Source organism: Ovis canadensis, chromosome 3 (genome assembly GCF_042477335.2).
Source record: "Ovis canadensis isolate MfBH-ARS-UI-01 breed Bighorn chromosome 3, ARS-UI_OviCan_v2, whole genome shotgun sequence".
NCBI classification, from domain to species: Eukaryota; Metazoa; Chordata; class Mammalia; order Artiodactyla; family Bovidae; genus Ovis; species Ovis canadensis.
The window spans coordinates 86,859,887-86,873,710 of NC_091247.1; the positions used below are offsets into that span (position 1 = coordinate 86,859,887).

At 42.4% G+C, this 13,824-nt stretch overlaps 1 protein-coding gene across 2 annotated transcripts in view; it reads right to left on the reverse strand.

The window, feature by feature from the left end:
- QPCT (glutaminyl-peptide cyclotransferase) overlaps positions 1 to 13,824 on the reverse strand; it is a 73,544-nt gene that overhangs the window by 25,493 nt on the left and 34,227 nt on the right. Inside the window, exon 1 of one of the 2 annotated variants that reach the window (XM_069583553.1) lies at positions 4,452 to 4,711. The exons of the other annotated variant lie outside the window; for it this stretch is intronic. Coding sequence (XP_069439654.1) covers positions 4,452 to 4,571 — 120 coding nt within the window. The 5' untranslated portion in view covers positions 4,572 to 4,711. Of the gene's footprint in view, positions 1 to 4,451; positions 4,712 to 13,824 lie in introns of those variants that run through there. 2 annotated transcript variants of the gene reach the window in all.

Consider the following 13,824-nt stretch of genomic DNA (forward strand, 5'->3'; position numbering starts at 1 on the left):
GGTCCTTGACTCCATGTCCACAGTGCATGGAAATCAAGTTGATATTTAAATGGGCGATTTATATAAAGATTGCTGCCATGGCCTGTCTGCTTGCCCAACAGGGTGGAGTGTTGCTCCAGGACCCTTTGTTTTGGGCATGTAAGATCCTCTGTTCAATAAATCACTGACTGTCTCTGTCACCATCTCCAGGCTCTTTCTTTGGCCTCGAAACTGGGCAACTACAAGGTTCACAGGCCTGCAAGGTGCAGCCCAACAATTCATGAGCCAAACAGGAGCCCAAGGAAACTCCCATGAGCCCCAAGATGTTGGGAAATAAGGATTATGAGGAAGAAGAGAAATAAGTAAGTAAATAAGTAAATAGGCGATTTATGGAGGCTTAAAAAGAGTTCTTAAGAGATTTAAGGAAAAAACAGGAACAAAATAATCCTCTAGCATCACTACCTGTTACAGATACTGTGAATGAAACATGGTTGGCAAACAACACCAAACAATGCTTAATGGATAAGTAAAGGGTAAGCACATTAGACAAGCCTATCGGTGCTCCTGAATACAGAAACTTACTTGTGTTGATCCTCAGTCTCCTGCGCTCACCCATTAAATGAACATACTTCGGTAAAGAGCCCTCCCCCTCCCTGCCTCTCTGGGAGTAAAGATGCCCCTGTGAAATCACAGAGATTAAAAGCTAGAGAAGGGGAAACAGTCATAATCGGTTGATTGCCTAAGCCTTTCTATTCATTAAAGCCCTGAATGGAGAACCATTTGATTTTTCCAACCTAAACAGCATTTGTTTGATTTTTATGGAAGCTGACTCTCAGAACTCAATAAACATAAAAATCTACGTGCAGCTGAGAGGAAGCAGTAAGAGAAGAAACCTGGAAAGAAAGTGCAAATCAGGCATGAGGACAGTAAATGAATGAGGTAAAACTGTGTTGAGCTCAATGTTAAATGTCAACCCCAAACCACTCTAGGTTTATTTCAGTTAAAAGGCACATAGACAATTTTCCATTGGTACGGGCATTCTCAGAGGAATGAGTCTCTATTACAGCCCCTGCCTTGTCTTTCCATCCAGGCAGAAAGGACAATAAGTCTGCTTTGGGTGACAAGAATCTTTCAGCTGCAAAAGTGTGAACCAGGTCTCCAGCATCTCCTCTGGACTAATCACACGGTGCCTGGCCAAAGAGGGTTTTAATTACATAATTGGCAGGACTGGCCCGGCTTGCAGATGGATTTGAAGTCCCACACCATTGAATGAAAGGGAGACATTACGGAAGCACAGCCAAATCAATTCTAGTTTCCATCCAATATGAGCATCTCCCAGACAGTGCTCAGATTAACACCTATGTCTACTCCAAATTCAACCCATTTACAGAACTCCTTCTGGGTTAGATTCCACTGATATGACAGATGAAGTTGTAGAACAGTTGAGAAGTGAATATGATCAAGTCCTATCTTCTTTAATGCTAACAGCCCTCTATCTAAAAGCGAAGCAGTGCAGGTTTTAAAAACAACAATTTAGAGCCAAATCCCAGATCCTCACCTGCTAGCTATGACTAGGAAAAGCTCCCATATCTGCATAATGGATGTCATAGTACTTACCGGCCAGATACGAGAAGCTCAAAAACAGCACATTTTCTTTCTCCTTCTACCACCAACATGCAGACCACCACTGGCCCCCTGCCCCTGCCAATGGAGTCTCCATTGCTGCTTTATGATTCACAAGAATCATGATGGGCAGAGGGATAGATGGCCAAGAATTTTAGAACCACAGAGGAGGGGAACCTAATGGGGTTTTAGAATATATGTGGCTCCAGCAGTGGAAAAATGTGAAATGCTGGTGAGAGCAGTAATTCTCCTCCAGAAAAATCCTAGAGGAGGACTCCTGGGTGAAGCCAATCTCCTGTACAAGGTTCCTCCATCCTTCATATGACTTAAAGTTTTCCTTTTTATTTTTGTTAATAACAAAGGGAAAATCTATCAGGTAAAATACATTGGGTCCCAGCTTTATGATAAAGAAAGTTTGGAAACCACCTAAACATCCAATAATAAAGGCATGGTTGATTTAAGGAAAGATGAGGACTCTCCAATTCGCCGCTGTAATGGTGGTCAATGTTCCTCATCTGTAAATTGGGGATGAATATATCCCTCTCACTATGAGGGCACTGCAAGGTTCAAGTCAGATGCTTATATATAGAAGCCTGATACCCAGATGCCAATGCCCCTAAATATATACCAGTGAGCCCACCTGTGAATCAAATAACTTATAATATGACTTCTATGGAAAAATTGTTTATAGGTTTCAAACAAATCGCAGTCTTCTAAACACAACCATAAACTAGGGTTGAGCTGTTTTTACATATTAGATCCCACTGGAAAAGACACGCCTTTATTTCAAACCAAAGAAAATGGATTTCAAAATCAATACTTCCTTTACCACACCTCACCTTTTGGCAGACCAGTGTGCCAAGGGCACACCCCACATGATTAAAATAGCTGAATATCACGCAGAGCAGGAAGGCATAAACTTTAGTACGGATTAATTCATTTCCCAGGCTGCAAACTGTACTCGACACCTGGTAGACCTTATTAAAGCCTTAGAGAGTGAGGGGGTGGGGGACCAGAAATCAGGCATTGTGGTGGCTGACTTTGTCATTTGCATCATTTGCTTGTACCCCTTGAAAGGAAACAAATAGAACAGCAATTAGAAGCTTCTTAAATATGAAAGAGATTCGGGCTTCATTTCTCAAAAGCTAGAGTCTCATTAGTTTAAAACGCTGAAAGAATCCAGCATCTTCTCTCACCCACAAATACCTTCTGCCTATAAATGATCCCTCAGATCAGCTCCTTTTGTCCCCACCTCACTTATTCCCATCCATTTCCACGGATCATAAAGACACATTTGGTGTGGCTCCACATTCTGGTAGTTAATGTCCCTTCCCAATTTCTGGCAGGAAGGAGAAGATGGAAGTCTGTAACCCTATGTTCATCAATGGACATTCAGTTCAGTTCAGTTCAGTCTCTCAGTCGTGTCCGACTCTTTGTGGCCCTATGAATCGCAGCACGCCAGGCCTCCTTGTCCATCACCAACTCCCGGAGTTCACTCAGACTCACATCCATCGAGTCAGTGATGCCATCCAGCCATCTCATCCTCTGTCATCCCCTTCTCCTCCTGCCCCCAACCCCTCCCAGCATCACAGTCTTTTCCAATGAGTCAACTCTTCGCATGAAGTGGCCAAAGTACTGGAGTTTCAGCTTTAGCATCATTCCTTCCAAAGAAATCCCAGGGCTGATCTCCTTCAGAATGGACTGGTTGGATCAATAGACATTAGTCCTATTGAATTCTCATGGGAAGCTTTTCCTATAATGAAGTTATGTGTGAATCAGTTGCCCTCATCCTCCCCAGGTTCCCTGTGGCTAGTGATGTCCTTATGTAAGTGCAGCACCCTTGTGGTCCTTGAATGGTGAAGCTATAAGTATCACCCAGAGAGCTGAAGGGGGCTATTGATATCCATAGCCTGTGCAGGCCAGGACCCACAGGTAACCCTGGAGAGGGCCTGTGCATTCTCCCTGAGCCTTGTAAGTCAGTACTGGCAGACCACAAGCATTTAAGAGATCTTTCAACAATGCTTGCTGTCAAAGGTCATATCCCTTTACTTTGCTACTTTTCTTAGTATCTTTGAAAGTATACCATTTTACTCCAATATCAATAACCTTTGCTTAAGTCCCTAGCAGTTTTAGGAATTCAAAACTGTTACACAAGAAATGGAAATAACTGTGGACCTATTTACTTCACACAGAGGGAACTTGCAAATCCCTTTTATCCTAAGTTCCTTACATGAAATCTCCACCTACAATTTTATACATTTCTTTAACAATTGTATTTTACTATCTTTTAACGAAAAAAGAAATACATTTTAAAGTATAGTGGGTCTCCAAGTAATCTCCTCCTTTCGGCGCTGATGTGCTTAAAAATCTGAAACAGACCCACACACACGTCCGTGCCTGGAAACTTCAACACCGGGAGGGCGTCCCGGGATACGGCGGCGCGGCGAGGGAGCGGTGGCACACCCCCAGGCACGCCCCGCACCTAGGCCGCCTGGAGCGCCGAGACCCAGCCCCCGCGTCTCCCGAGCGGGCGGATGCGCGGTCCTGCGCCCTCACCTCCCCGCTCCGCCGCCGCAGGCAAGTCACACTTCGTGTGCCTATCAGTACCAGCATCAGACCGCAGCCGAGCGGAGCTCGGTGACATCACCCAGCTCCCGAGGCAGCTCCAAAGCCTCCCGGCGGCCAGCGAGGCACCCTGGCGAGCACGCAGAGCCCCAACTCCTCTGGGCGCAGGGTTGGGGGACCTCGGCTCTGCCCGCTTCCGATCCTGCCCAGGTGGGGGTCGCGGGACTGAGTCCCCGCACGCGCGCGAGCCGGCCAGATACAATCGCGCAGCAGCAGCCCCTCACCTTCTCCTGGGTCCAGTCTACCGCGCCCCGACGGACCCCCCGGACTGCCAGGGGTAGGACGGCCACCAGCAGCAGCAGGTGGAGGGTGTCCACGACGCGCGGGTCCCTGCCGCCTGCCATCTCTCCTGGGCTGTCTGGGTGCCGGTTCCCGGAGCCGCCGGCGGTCACGAGCCCGGGAACGCGCGTCCTTCGCCTTCCCCCTTCTCCACCCTTGGGTCGACTGCGCCCGCCTCCCCATCGTCTCCGGGTCGCCTCCCCGCCACTCTGCGCAGGCCAAAGCCGCAGCTCTCCACCCACCACCCCCACCTTAGCAACCCGGGGACTGGGCTGTCCTAGCAGGCACGAGCTTCCGAATCCATGGGGACACACTGCCGCTTCCTTGGAAGAAGGGAAGGAGAGAAGAGACATGGGAGAAGCATCTGTACAATCTCCACTGCTGTGACGGGGAAGGAAAAGGGGAGGAGACCCTGTGAGGTTAGGAATTGTTTTCCCACGGCCCATTTAGAAGGGATGGACAGGGATCGCTATTTACCGAATACTTCTGTACTAGCTAGCCACCGTTCTAGGTGCTTTTCCGATGTTTCCTTATTGAATCTTCATAACCAAGTTATGTAGGTATTAATCCCATTTAACAGATGAGGAGACAAAGCCTGAATGGAACCTCCAGAGTATTTCCTTTATAACAGCCAATATATCTTTTCTCTTTTTTTTCTCACAAATAGTTACTGTGCCTTATAGGAGACAATCATACTCCCAGGCTGAGAAGTATGGCTGAAGTAATTGTCTGAAATAACTTAGATCTAAAATGTTCACAGCGGCCAACTCCTCCAATCCATACCCCCAAAGGAAAAGCTAAATACAATCATCTTTACTTCGTAACATCAAAGATCACTGTTATCCAGGTAATCCTAGAAACAAAACGTTATCTCAATTTTAGGCAGTTGAGACGGTTCTAGTCTAAGTTGTCGGGACAGTTACTTCACCACCCTCTTCTTCCTCCAAACTGAGGATCAGGGTGTGGGCTGCCATGAGTCATCTGCTAGTAACGTATAGATCCCAGAAAAGGAATCAAAACAAGGACACTTAAACAGACCTATTTCCCAGAGGGTGAAGGTCTGAAGATAATGGACAGTCAGAAGGCTCACCCACTCTGTTTCAGGCTTCGCTATAAGAGTGAGTTTGAAAAGGGAGAGAACTGACCTGGGAATACTCTGTCTGCCCTCCTCTGGAGCCAGGGAGGAAGACAGGAAGGAAATACCCACTTTCCTGATCAAAATGACTAATCCTGTTCATATCTGAGAGTTTTGTGTAACCATGCAAATCTTCAGGCTCAAACAAAATTAAACACTTCTGATCATCAGACAACCTCAGAACTTTCTATTGGTATATATTCACATCTCCTCTTTTGCTGCTTAGGCCAACCTTGACATTGTGGGTTTCCTGAGTGTCTGGGTAAGAAACAGCATAATTGTTTTTCTTACCTTACTACCTTTTTATCTTTCCACAATAAGATTTCTTCAAGAAAGGGGAGGTGGAAATATGAAAACAAATGTTAAAGATAATATGCTGAGTATAAGCAATTCAAAATAAATGCTTGTGTTAAAAGGTTAACACATAATTTTGATGATTAGTTTCCATTGCCTAGGGTTCTCAAGTCTTCTCCAATTTTGGCTATATTTAAGTCAGTAAGATGCAGTTCCAGTTTGGGATCTACAGGAAGTAGACTGAGACAGAGCTAGGCATTCAGGATGTATTAGGGAGTGCCCATGGGGCAAACCCCTGTGGGAGGGAGAGGGCGGAACTCCACTGGGTGGAGGCAAGAGTCAGCAGGGGAGCGCCCCGTCTTCCACAGCTTCACCCAGAGTGAAGAGTTGTCCCACCATGACCCAGAATGGCTGAAGCTTTATAACCTCACCTCCTCTTCTTCCTACAAGAAACAGTTCTCTGCAGCCAAAGGAGCTGACAGCTAGAGGCTGTCTGCTAGGAACACGCCAGCAACTGGAGCAGTCTTTCGATAAAGGGAATGTGAACAGTACATCTCTGTATTCACTACTCATGCATCCTTATGATGTACCTGTACCCCTAAAACATTTGCATAGTAAGTGAAACTGATTTTAGTAAATTGTTCTTTTACACAGGTGAGATTTTTTGATAAGCAACGAGTCCAGTACAACTCTACTTATGTCTCTTCCTTATTTTTATCTTTTCTTGATATGCAGATGATCCCACCCTAATGTCAGAAAGTGAAGAAGAACTAAAAAGCCTCTTGATGACAGTGAAAGAGGAAAGCGAAAAAGCTAGTTTAAAACTCAACATTCAAAAAATGAATATCATGACATCCAATCCCATCAGTTCAGTTCAGGTCATCAGTTTAGTCATTCAGTCATGTCCAACTCTTTGTGACCCCATGGACTGCAGCACGCCTGGCCTCCCTCTTCATCACCAACTCCCAGAGTTTACTTAGACTTATGTCAATTGAATCAGTGATGCCATCCAACCATCTCATGCTCTGTCATCCCCTTCTCTTCCCGCCTTCAATCTTTCCCAGCATCAGGGTCTTTTCCAAGGAGTCAGATCTTCGCATCAGGTGGCCAAAGTATTGGAGTTTCAGCTTCAGCATCAGTCCTTCCAATGAACACCCAGGACTGATCTCCTTTAGTATGGACTGGTTGGATCTCCTTGCAGTCCAAGGGACTCTCAAGAGTCTTCTCCAACACCACAGTTCAAAAGCATCAATTCTTCAGCTCTCAGCTTGCTTTATAGTCCAACTCTCACATCCACACATGACTACTGGAAAAACCATAGCCTTGACTAGACAGACCTTTGTTGACAAAGTGATGTCTCTGCTTTTTAATATGCTGTCTAGGTTGATCGTAACTTTCCTTCCAAGTAGGAAGCATCTTTTAATTTCATGCTGCAGTCATCATCTGCAGTGTATTTTGGAGCCCCAAAAATAAAGTCAGCCACTGTTTCCACTGTTTCCCCATTTATTTGCCATGGGACCAGACGCCATGATCTTAGTTTTCTGAATGTTGAGCTTTAAGCCAACTTTTTCACTCTCCTCTCACATTCACCAGTCCCATCACTTCATGGCAAATAGATGGCGGGGGAGGGCGGGGTGGAAATAGTGACACACTTTATTTTCTTGGGCTCCAAAATCATTGCAGATGGTGACTGCAGCCATGAAATTAAAAGACATTTGCTCCTTGGAAGAAAAGCTGTAACAAAACTAGACAGCATATTAAAAAGCAGAGACATCACTTTGCCAACAAATGTCCGTCTAGTCAAAGCTATGGTTTTTCCAGTAGCCATGTAGGGATGTGAGAATTGAACCATAAAAGAAGGCTGAGTGCCAAAGAATTGATGATTTCAAACTGTGGTGTTGGAGAAGACTCTTGCGAGTCTCTTGGACAGCAAGGAGATCAAACTAGTCCATCCTAAAGGAAATCAGTCCTGAATATTCATTGGAAGGACTTTTCCTGAAGCTGAAACCCCAATACTTTTGACAGTTGATGTGAAGACCCAATTCATGTGAAAAGACCCTGATGCTGGGAAAGATTAAAAGCAGGAGGGGAAGGGGACAACAGAGGATGAGATGGTTGGACAGCATCACCAACTCAATGGACATGAGTTCGAGCAAACTCCAGGAAATAGTGAAAGACAGGGAAGTCTGGCATGCTTCAGTCCATGGAATTGCAAAGTGTTGGACATGACTTGGCAACTGAACAACAACATATCCGAAATATCTATCTTTCCCTTTTCTTCGTTCATTCTTCTCTTCTCTCCTCCTTCATTCTCTAAACTTTTCAAATCTCTTCTATCTGTATTATTTTCCCTACTACAACTTTTTCTGTCTTCAAACTCTTTCTATAGAAGATAACCCATGAAACACAGAAATACAAAGGATCATAAGAGACTACTATCAGCAGTTGTATGCCAATAAAATGGACAACGTGGAAGAAATGGACGAATTCTTAGAAAAGTACAATTTTCCAAAACTGAACCTGGAAGAAATAGAAAATCTTAACAGACCCATCACAAGCATGGAAATTGAAACTGTAATCAGAAATCTTCCAGCAAACAAAAGCCCAGGTCCAGACGGCTTCACAGCTGAATTCTACCAAAAATTTAGAGAAGAGCTAACACCTATCCTCCTCAAACTCTTCCAGAAAATTGCAGAGGAAGGTAAACTTCCAAACTCATTCTATGAGGCCACCATCACCCTAATACCAAAACCTGACAAAGATGTCACAATAAAAGAAAACTACAGGCCAATATCACTGATGAACATAGATGCAAAAATCCTCAACAAAATTCTAGCAATCAGGATCCAACAACACATTAAAAAGATCATACACCATGACCAAGTGGGCTTTATCCCAGGGATGCAAGGATTCTTCAATATCCGCAAATCAATCAATGTAATTCACCACATTAACAAATTGATAAATAAAAACCATATGATTATCTCAATAGATGCAGAGAAGGCCTTTGACAAAATTCAACATCCATTTATGATAAAAACTCTCCTGAAAGCAGGAATAGAAGGAACATACCTCAACATAATAAAAGCTATATATGACAAACCCACAGCAAACATTATCCTCAATGGTGAAAAATTGAAAGCATTTCCCCTAAAGTCAGGAACAAGACAAGGGTGTCCACTTTCACCACTACTATTCAACATAGTTCTGGAAGTTTTGGCCACAGCAATCAGAGCAGAAAAAGAAATAAAAGGAATCCAAATTGGAAAAGAAGAAGTAAAACTCTCACTGTTTGCAGATGACATGATCCTCTACATGGAAAACCCTAAAGACTCCACCAGAAAATTACTAGAGCTAATCAATGAATATAGTAAAGTTGCAGGATATAAAATCAACACACAGAAATCCCTTGCATTCCTATACACGAATAATGAGAAAGTAGAAAAAGAAATTAAGGAAACAATTCCATTCACCATTGCAACGAAAAGAATAAAATACTTAGGAATATATCTACCTAAAGAAACTAAAGACCTATATATAGAAAACTATAAAACACTGATGAAAGAAATCAAAGAGGACACTAATAGATGGAGAAATATACCATGTTCATGGATCGGAAGAATCAATATAGTGAAAATGAGTATACCACCCAAAGCAATTTACAAATTCAATGCAATCCCTATCAAGCTACCAGCCACATTTTTCACAGAACTAGAACAAATAATTTCAAGATTTGTATGGAAATACAAAAAACCTCAAATAGCCAAAGCAATCTTGAGAAAGAAGAATGGAACTGGAGGAATCAACTTGCCTGACTTCAGGCTCTACTACAAAGCCACAGTCATCCAGACAGTATGGTACTGGCACAAAGACAGACATATAGATCAATGGAACAAAATAGAAAGCCCAGAGATAAATCCACACACATATGGACACCTTATCTTTGACAAAGGAGGCAAGAATATACAATGGAGTAAAGACAATCTCTTTAACAAGTGGTGCTGGGAAAACTGGTCAACCACTTGTAAAAGAATGAAACTAGATCACTTTCTAACACCGCACACAAAAATAAACTCAAAATGGATTAAAGATCTAAATGTAAGATCAGAAACTATAAAACTCCTAGAGGAGCACATAGGCAAAACACTCTCAGACATAAATCACAGCAGGATCCTCTATGACCTACCTCCCCGAACACTGGAAATAAAAGCAAAAATAAACAAATGGGATCTAATTAAAATTAAAAGCTTCTGCACAACAAAGGAAAATATAAGCAAGGTGAAAAGACAGCCTTCAGAATGGGAGAAAATAATAGCAAATGAAGCAACTGACAAACAACTAATCTCAAAAATATACAAGCAACTTATGCAGCTCAATTCCAGAAAAATAAACGACCCAATCAAAAAATGGGCCAAAGAACTAAATAGACATTTCTCCAAAGAAGACATACGGATGGCTAACAAACACATGAAAAGATGCTCAACATCACTCATTATTAGAGAAATGCAAATCAAAACCACAGTGAGGTACCACTTCACACCAGTCAGAATGTCTGTGATCCAAAAATCTGCAAGCAATAAATGCTGGAGAGGGTGTGGAGAAAAGGGAACCCTCCTACACTGTTGGTGGGAATGCAAACTAGTTCAGCCACTATGGAGAACAGTGTGGAGATTCCTTAAAAAATTGCAAACAGAACTACCTTATGACCCAGCAATCCCACTTCTGGGCATACACACCGAGGAAACCAGAATGGAAAGAGACACATGTACCCCAATGTTCATCACAGCACTGTTTATAATAGCCAGGACATGGAAACAACCTAGATGTCCATCAGCAGATGAATGGATAAGAAAGCTATGGTACATATACACAATGGAGTATTACTCAGCCATAAAAAAGAATTCATTTGAATCAGTTCTGATGAGATGGATGAAACTGTAGCCGATTATACAGAGTGAAGTAAGCCAGAAAGAAAAACACCAATACAGTATACTAACACATATATATGGAATTTAGGAAGATGGCAATGACAACCCTGTATGCAAGACAGGAAAAAAGACACAGATGTGTATAACAGACTTTTGGACTCAGAGGGAGAGGGAGAGGGTGGGATGATTTGGGAGAATGGCATTCTAACATGTATACTATCATGTAAGAATTGAATCGCCAGTCTATGTCTGACGCAGGATACAGCATGCTTGGGGCTGGTGCATGGGGATGACCCAGAGAGATGTTATGGGGAGGGAGGTGGGAGGGGGGTTCATGTTTGGGAATGCATGTAAGAATTAAAGATTTTAAAATTTAAAAAAGAAAAAAAAAAGAAAAAAAAAGTTAAAAAAAAAAAAAGAAGATAACCCATGACTATTACATTTAACTAGACAATTGCAGGCACCATTTTTAACCATGGAAAAAATTATTTGTGTATGCAGTGATAAGCATTAGTCACAAGTGGAAAGGTTATCATCTTTATTATAGTATAGATCCTGTACTGTAATTTGAAGCACATTAAGGGCTCAACTGCTAGAAAAAGGTCTTACCCATACAGGTTTGCTGGCAGGATTTTCATATACCAAGTCCTGCCTTTAAAGTGACACTATTGGACTAAAGCAGTAATAACCAGAAAGTTGTATTAAAACAGCAGTTCTGAAAATGGATCCCTTAGGATTCCCCAAGACCCTTTTGGGGAATGTCTTCAAGGTCAAATCAATTTTTACAATAATACAAAAACAATGTTTACTTTTTACTGTATTAAATTTGTACTGATGTTGCTAAAGCAATAGTGACTAAAACTTCTGGCACCTTCAGTTCAGTTCAGTTCAGTTCAGTCACTCAGTTGTGTCCAGCTCTTTGCGACCCCATGAATTGCAGCACCCAAGGGCTCCCTGTCCATCACGAACTCCCGGAGTTCACCCAAACTCATGTCCATCAAGTCGGTGATGCCATCCAGCCATCTCATCCTCTGTTGTCCCCTTCTCCTCCTGCCCCCAATCCCTCCCAGCATCAGAGTCTTTTCCAATGAGTCAGCTCTTCGCATGAGGTGGCCAAAGTACTGGAGTTTCAGCTTTAACATCAGTCCTTCCAAAGAACACCCAGGACTGATCTCCTTTAGAATGGACTGGTTGGACCTCCTTTCAGTCCAAGGGACTCTCAAGAGTCTTTCTCCAACACCACAGTTCAAAAGCATCAATTCTTCGGCACTCAGCTTTCTTCACAGTCACTTACCAAGACAGAGCACAAAATTGTACTATTAAAAAAAAAAACCACTTACTTTTAGTAATTGCATTTTTCACTGCACGCACAATAAAAAAAAAAAGAAAGAAAAAAAAAGAGAGAAAGACCAAAGAAAGGGAAAAGATCCAGTCTAGTTTAAGAATATCATTGACAAAACAATAAAATTTGTCATTGTTAAATCTCAACCTTTGAGCAAGTGTGTGGGTGTTTTTTTTAACAGCTTTATTAAAATAGAATTAGAATATGTTAAACAGTGCATTTAAGGCATACAATCTGATGCATTTTAGCATATGTTTACACCCACAAAATCATCATCACAATCAACGAAATGAACAATTCCATCTCTACCTATAGGTTATTTAGAATATATTATTTGGTTTCCATACAGTGACTATATACAGACTATACAGTGGAAGTGAGAAATAGATTTAAGGGACTAGATCTGATACACAGAATGCCTGATGAACTAGGGATGGAGGTCTGTGACATTGTACAGGAGACAGGAATCAAGACCAACCCCAAGAAAAAGAAATACATAACAGCAAAATGGCTGTCTGAGGAGGCCTTACAAATAGCTGTGAAAAGAAGAGAATCGAAAAGAAAAGGAGAAAAGGAAAGATATACCCATTTGAATGCAGAGTTCCAAAGAATAGCAAGGAGAGATAAGAAAGCCTTCCTCAGTGATCAATGCAAAGAAATAGAGGAAAACAATAGAATGGGAAAGACTAGAGATCTCTTCAAGAAAATTAGAGATACCAAGGGAACATTTCATGCAAAGTTGGGCTCAATAAAGGACAGAAATGGTAGGGACCTAACAGAAGCAGAAGATATTAAGAAGAGGTGGCAAGAATACAGAAAAAAACTACAAAAAAGATCTTCACAACCCAGATTATCACGATGGTGTGATCACTCACCTAGAGCCAGACATCCTGGAATGCGAATTCAAATTGGCCTTAGGAAGCATCACTATGAACAAAACTAGTGGAGGTGATGGAATTCCAGTTGAGCTATTTCAAATCCTGAAAGATGATGCTGTGAAAGTGCTGCACTCAATATGCCAGCAAATTTGGAAAACTCAGCAGCGGCCACAGGACTGGAAAAGGTCAGTTTTCATTCCAATCCCAAAGAAAGGCAGTCCCAAGAAAGCTCAAACTACCACACAATTGCACTCATCTCACACACTAGTAAAATAATCCTTAAAATTCTCCAAGCCAGGCTTCAGCAATATGTGAACTGTGAACTTCCAGACGTTCAAGCTGGATTTAGAAAAGGCAGAGAACCAGAGATCAAATTGCCAACATCCGCTGGATCATGGAAAAAGCAAGAGAGTTCCAGAAAAACATCTATTTCTGCTTTATTGACTATGCCAAAGCTTTTGACTATGTGAATCACAATAAACTGGAAAATCCTGAAGGAGATGGGAATACCAGACCACCTAATCTGCCTCTTGAGAAACCTGTATGGAGGTCAGGAAGCAACAGTTAGAACTGGACATGGAACAACAGACTGGTTCCAAATAGGAAAAAGAGTACATCAAGGCTGTATATTGTCACCCTGCTTATTTAACTTCTATGCAGAGTACATCATGAGAAATGCTGGGCTGGAAGAAGCACAAGCTGGAATCAAGATTGCCGGGAGAAATATCAGTAACCTCAGAT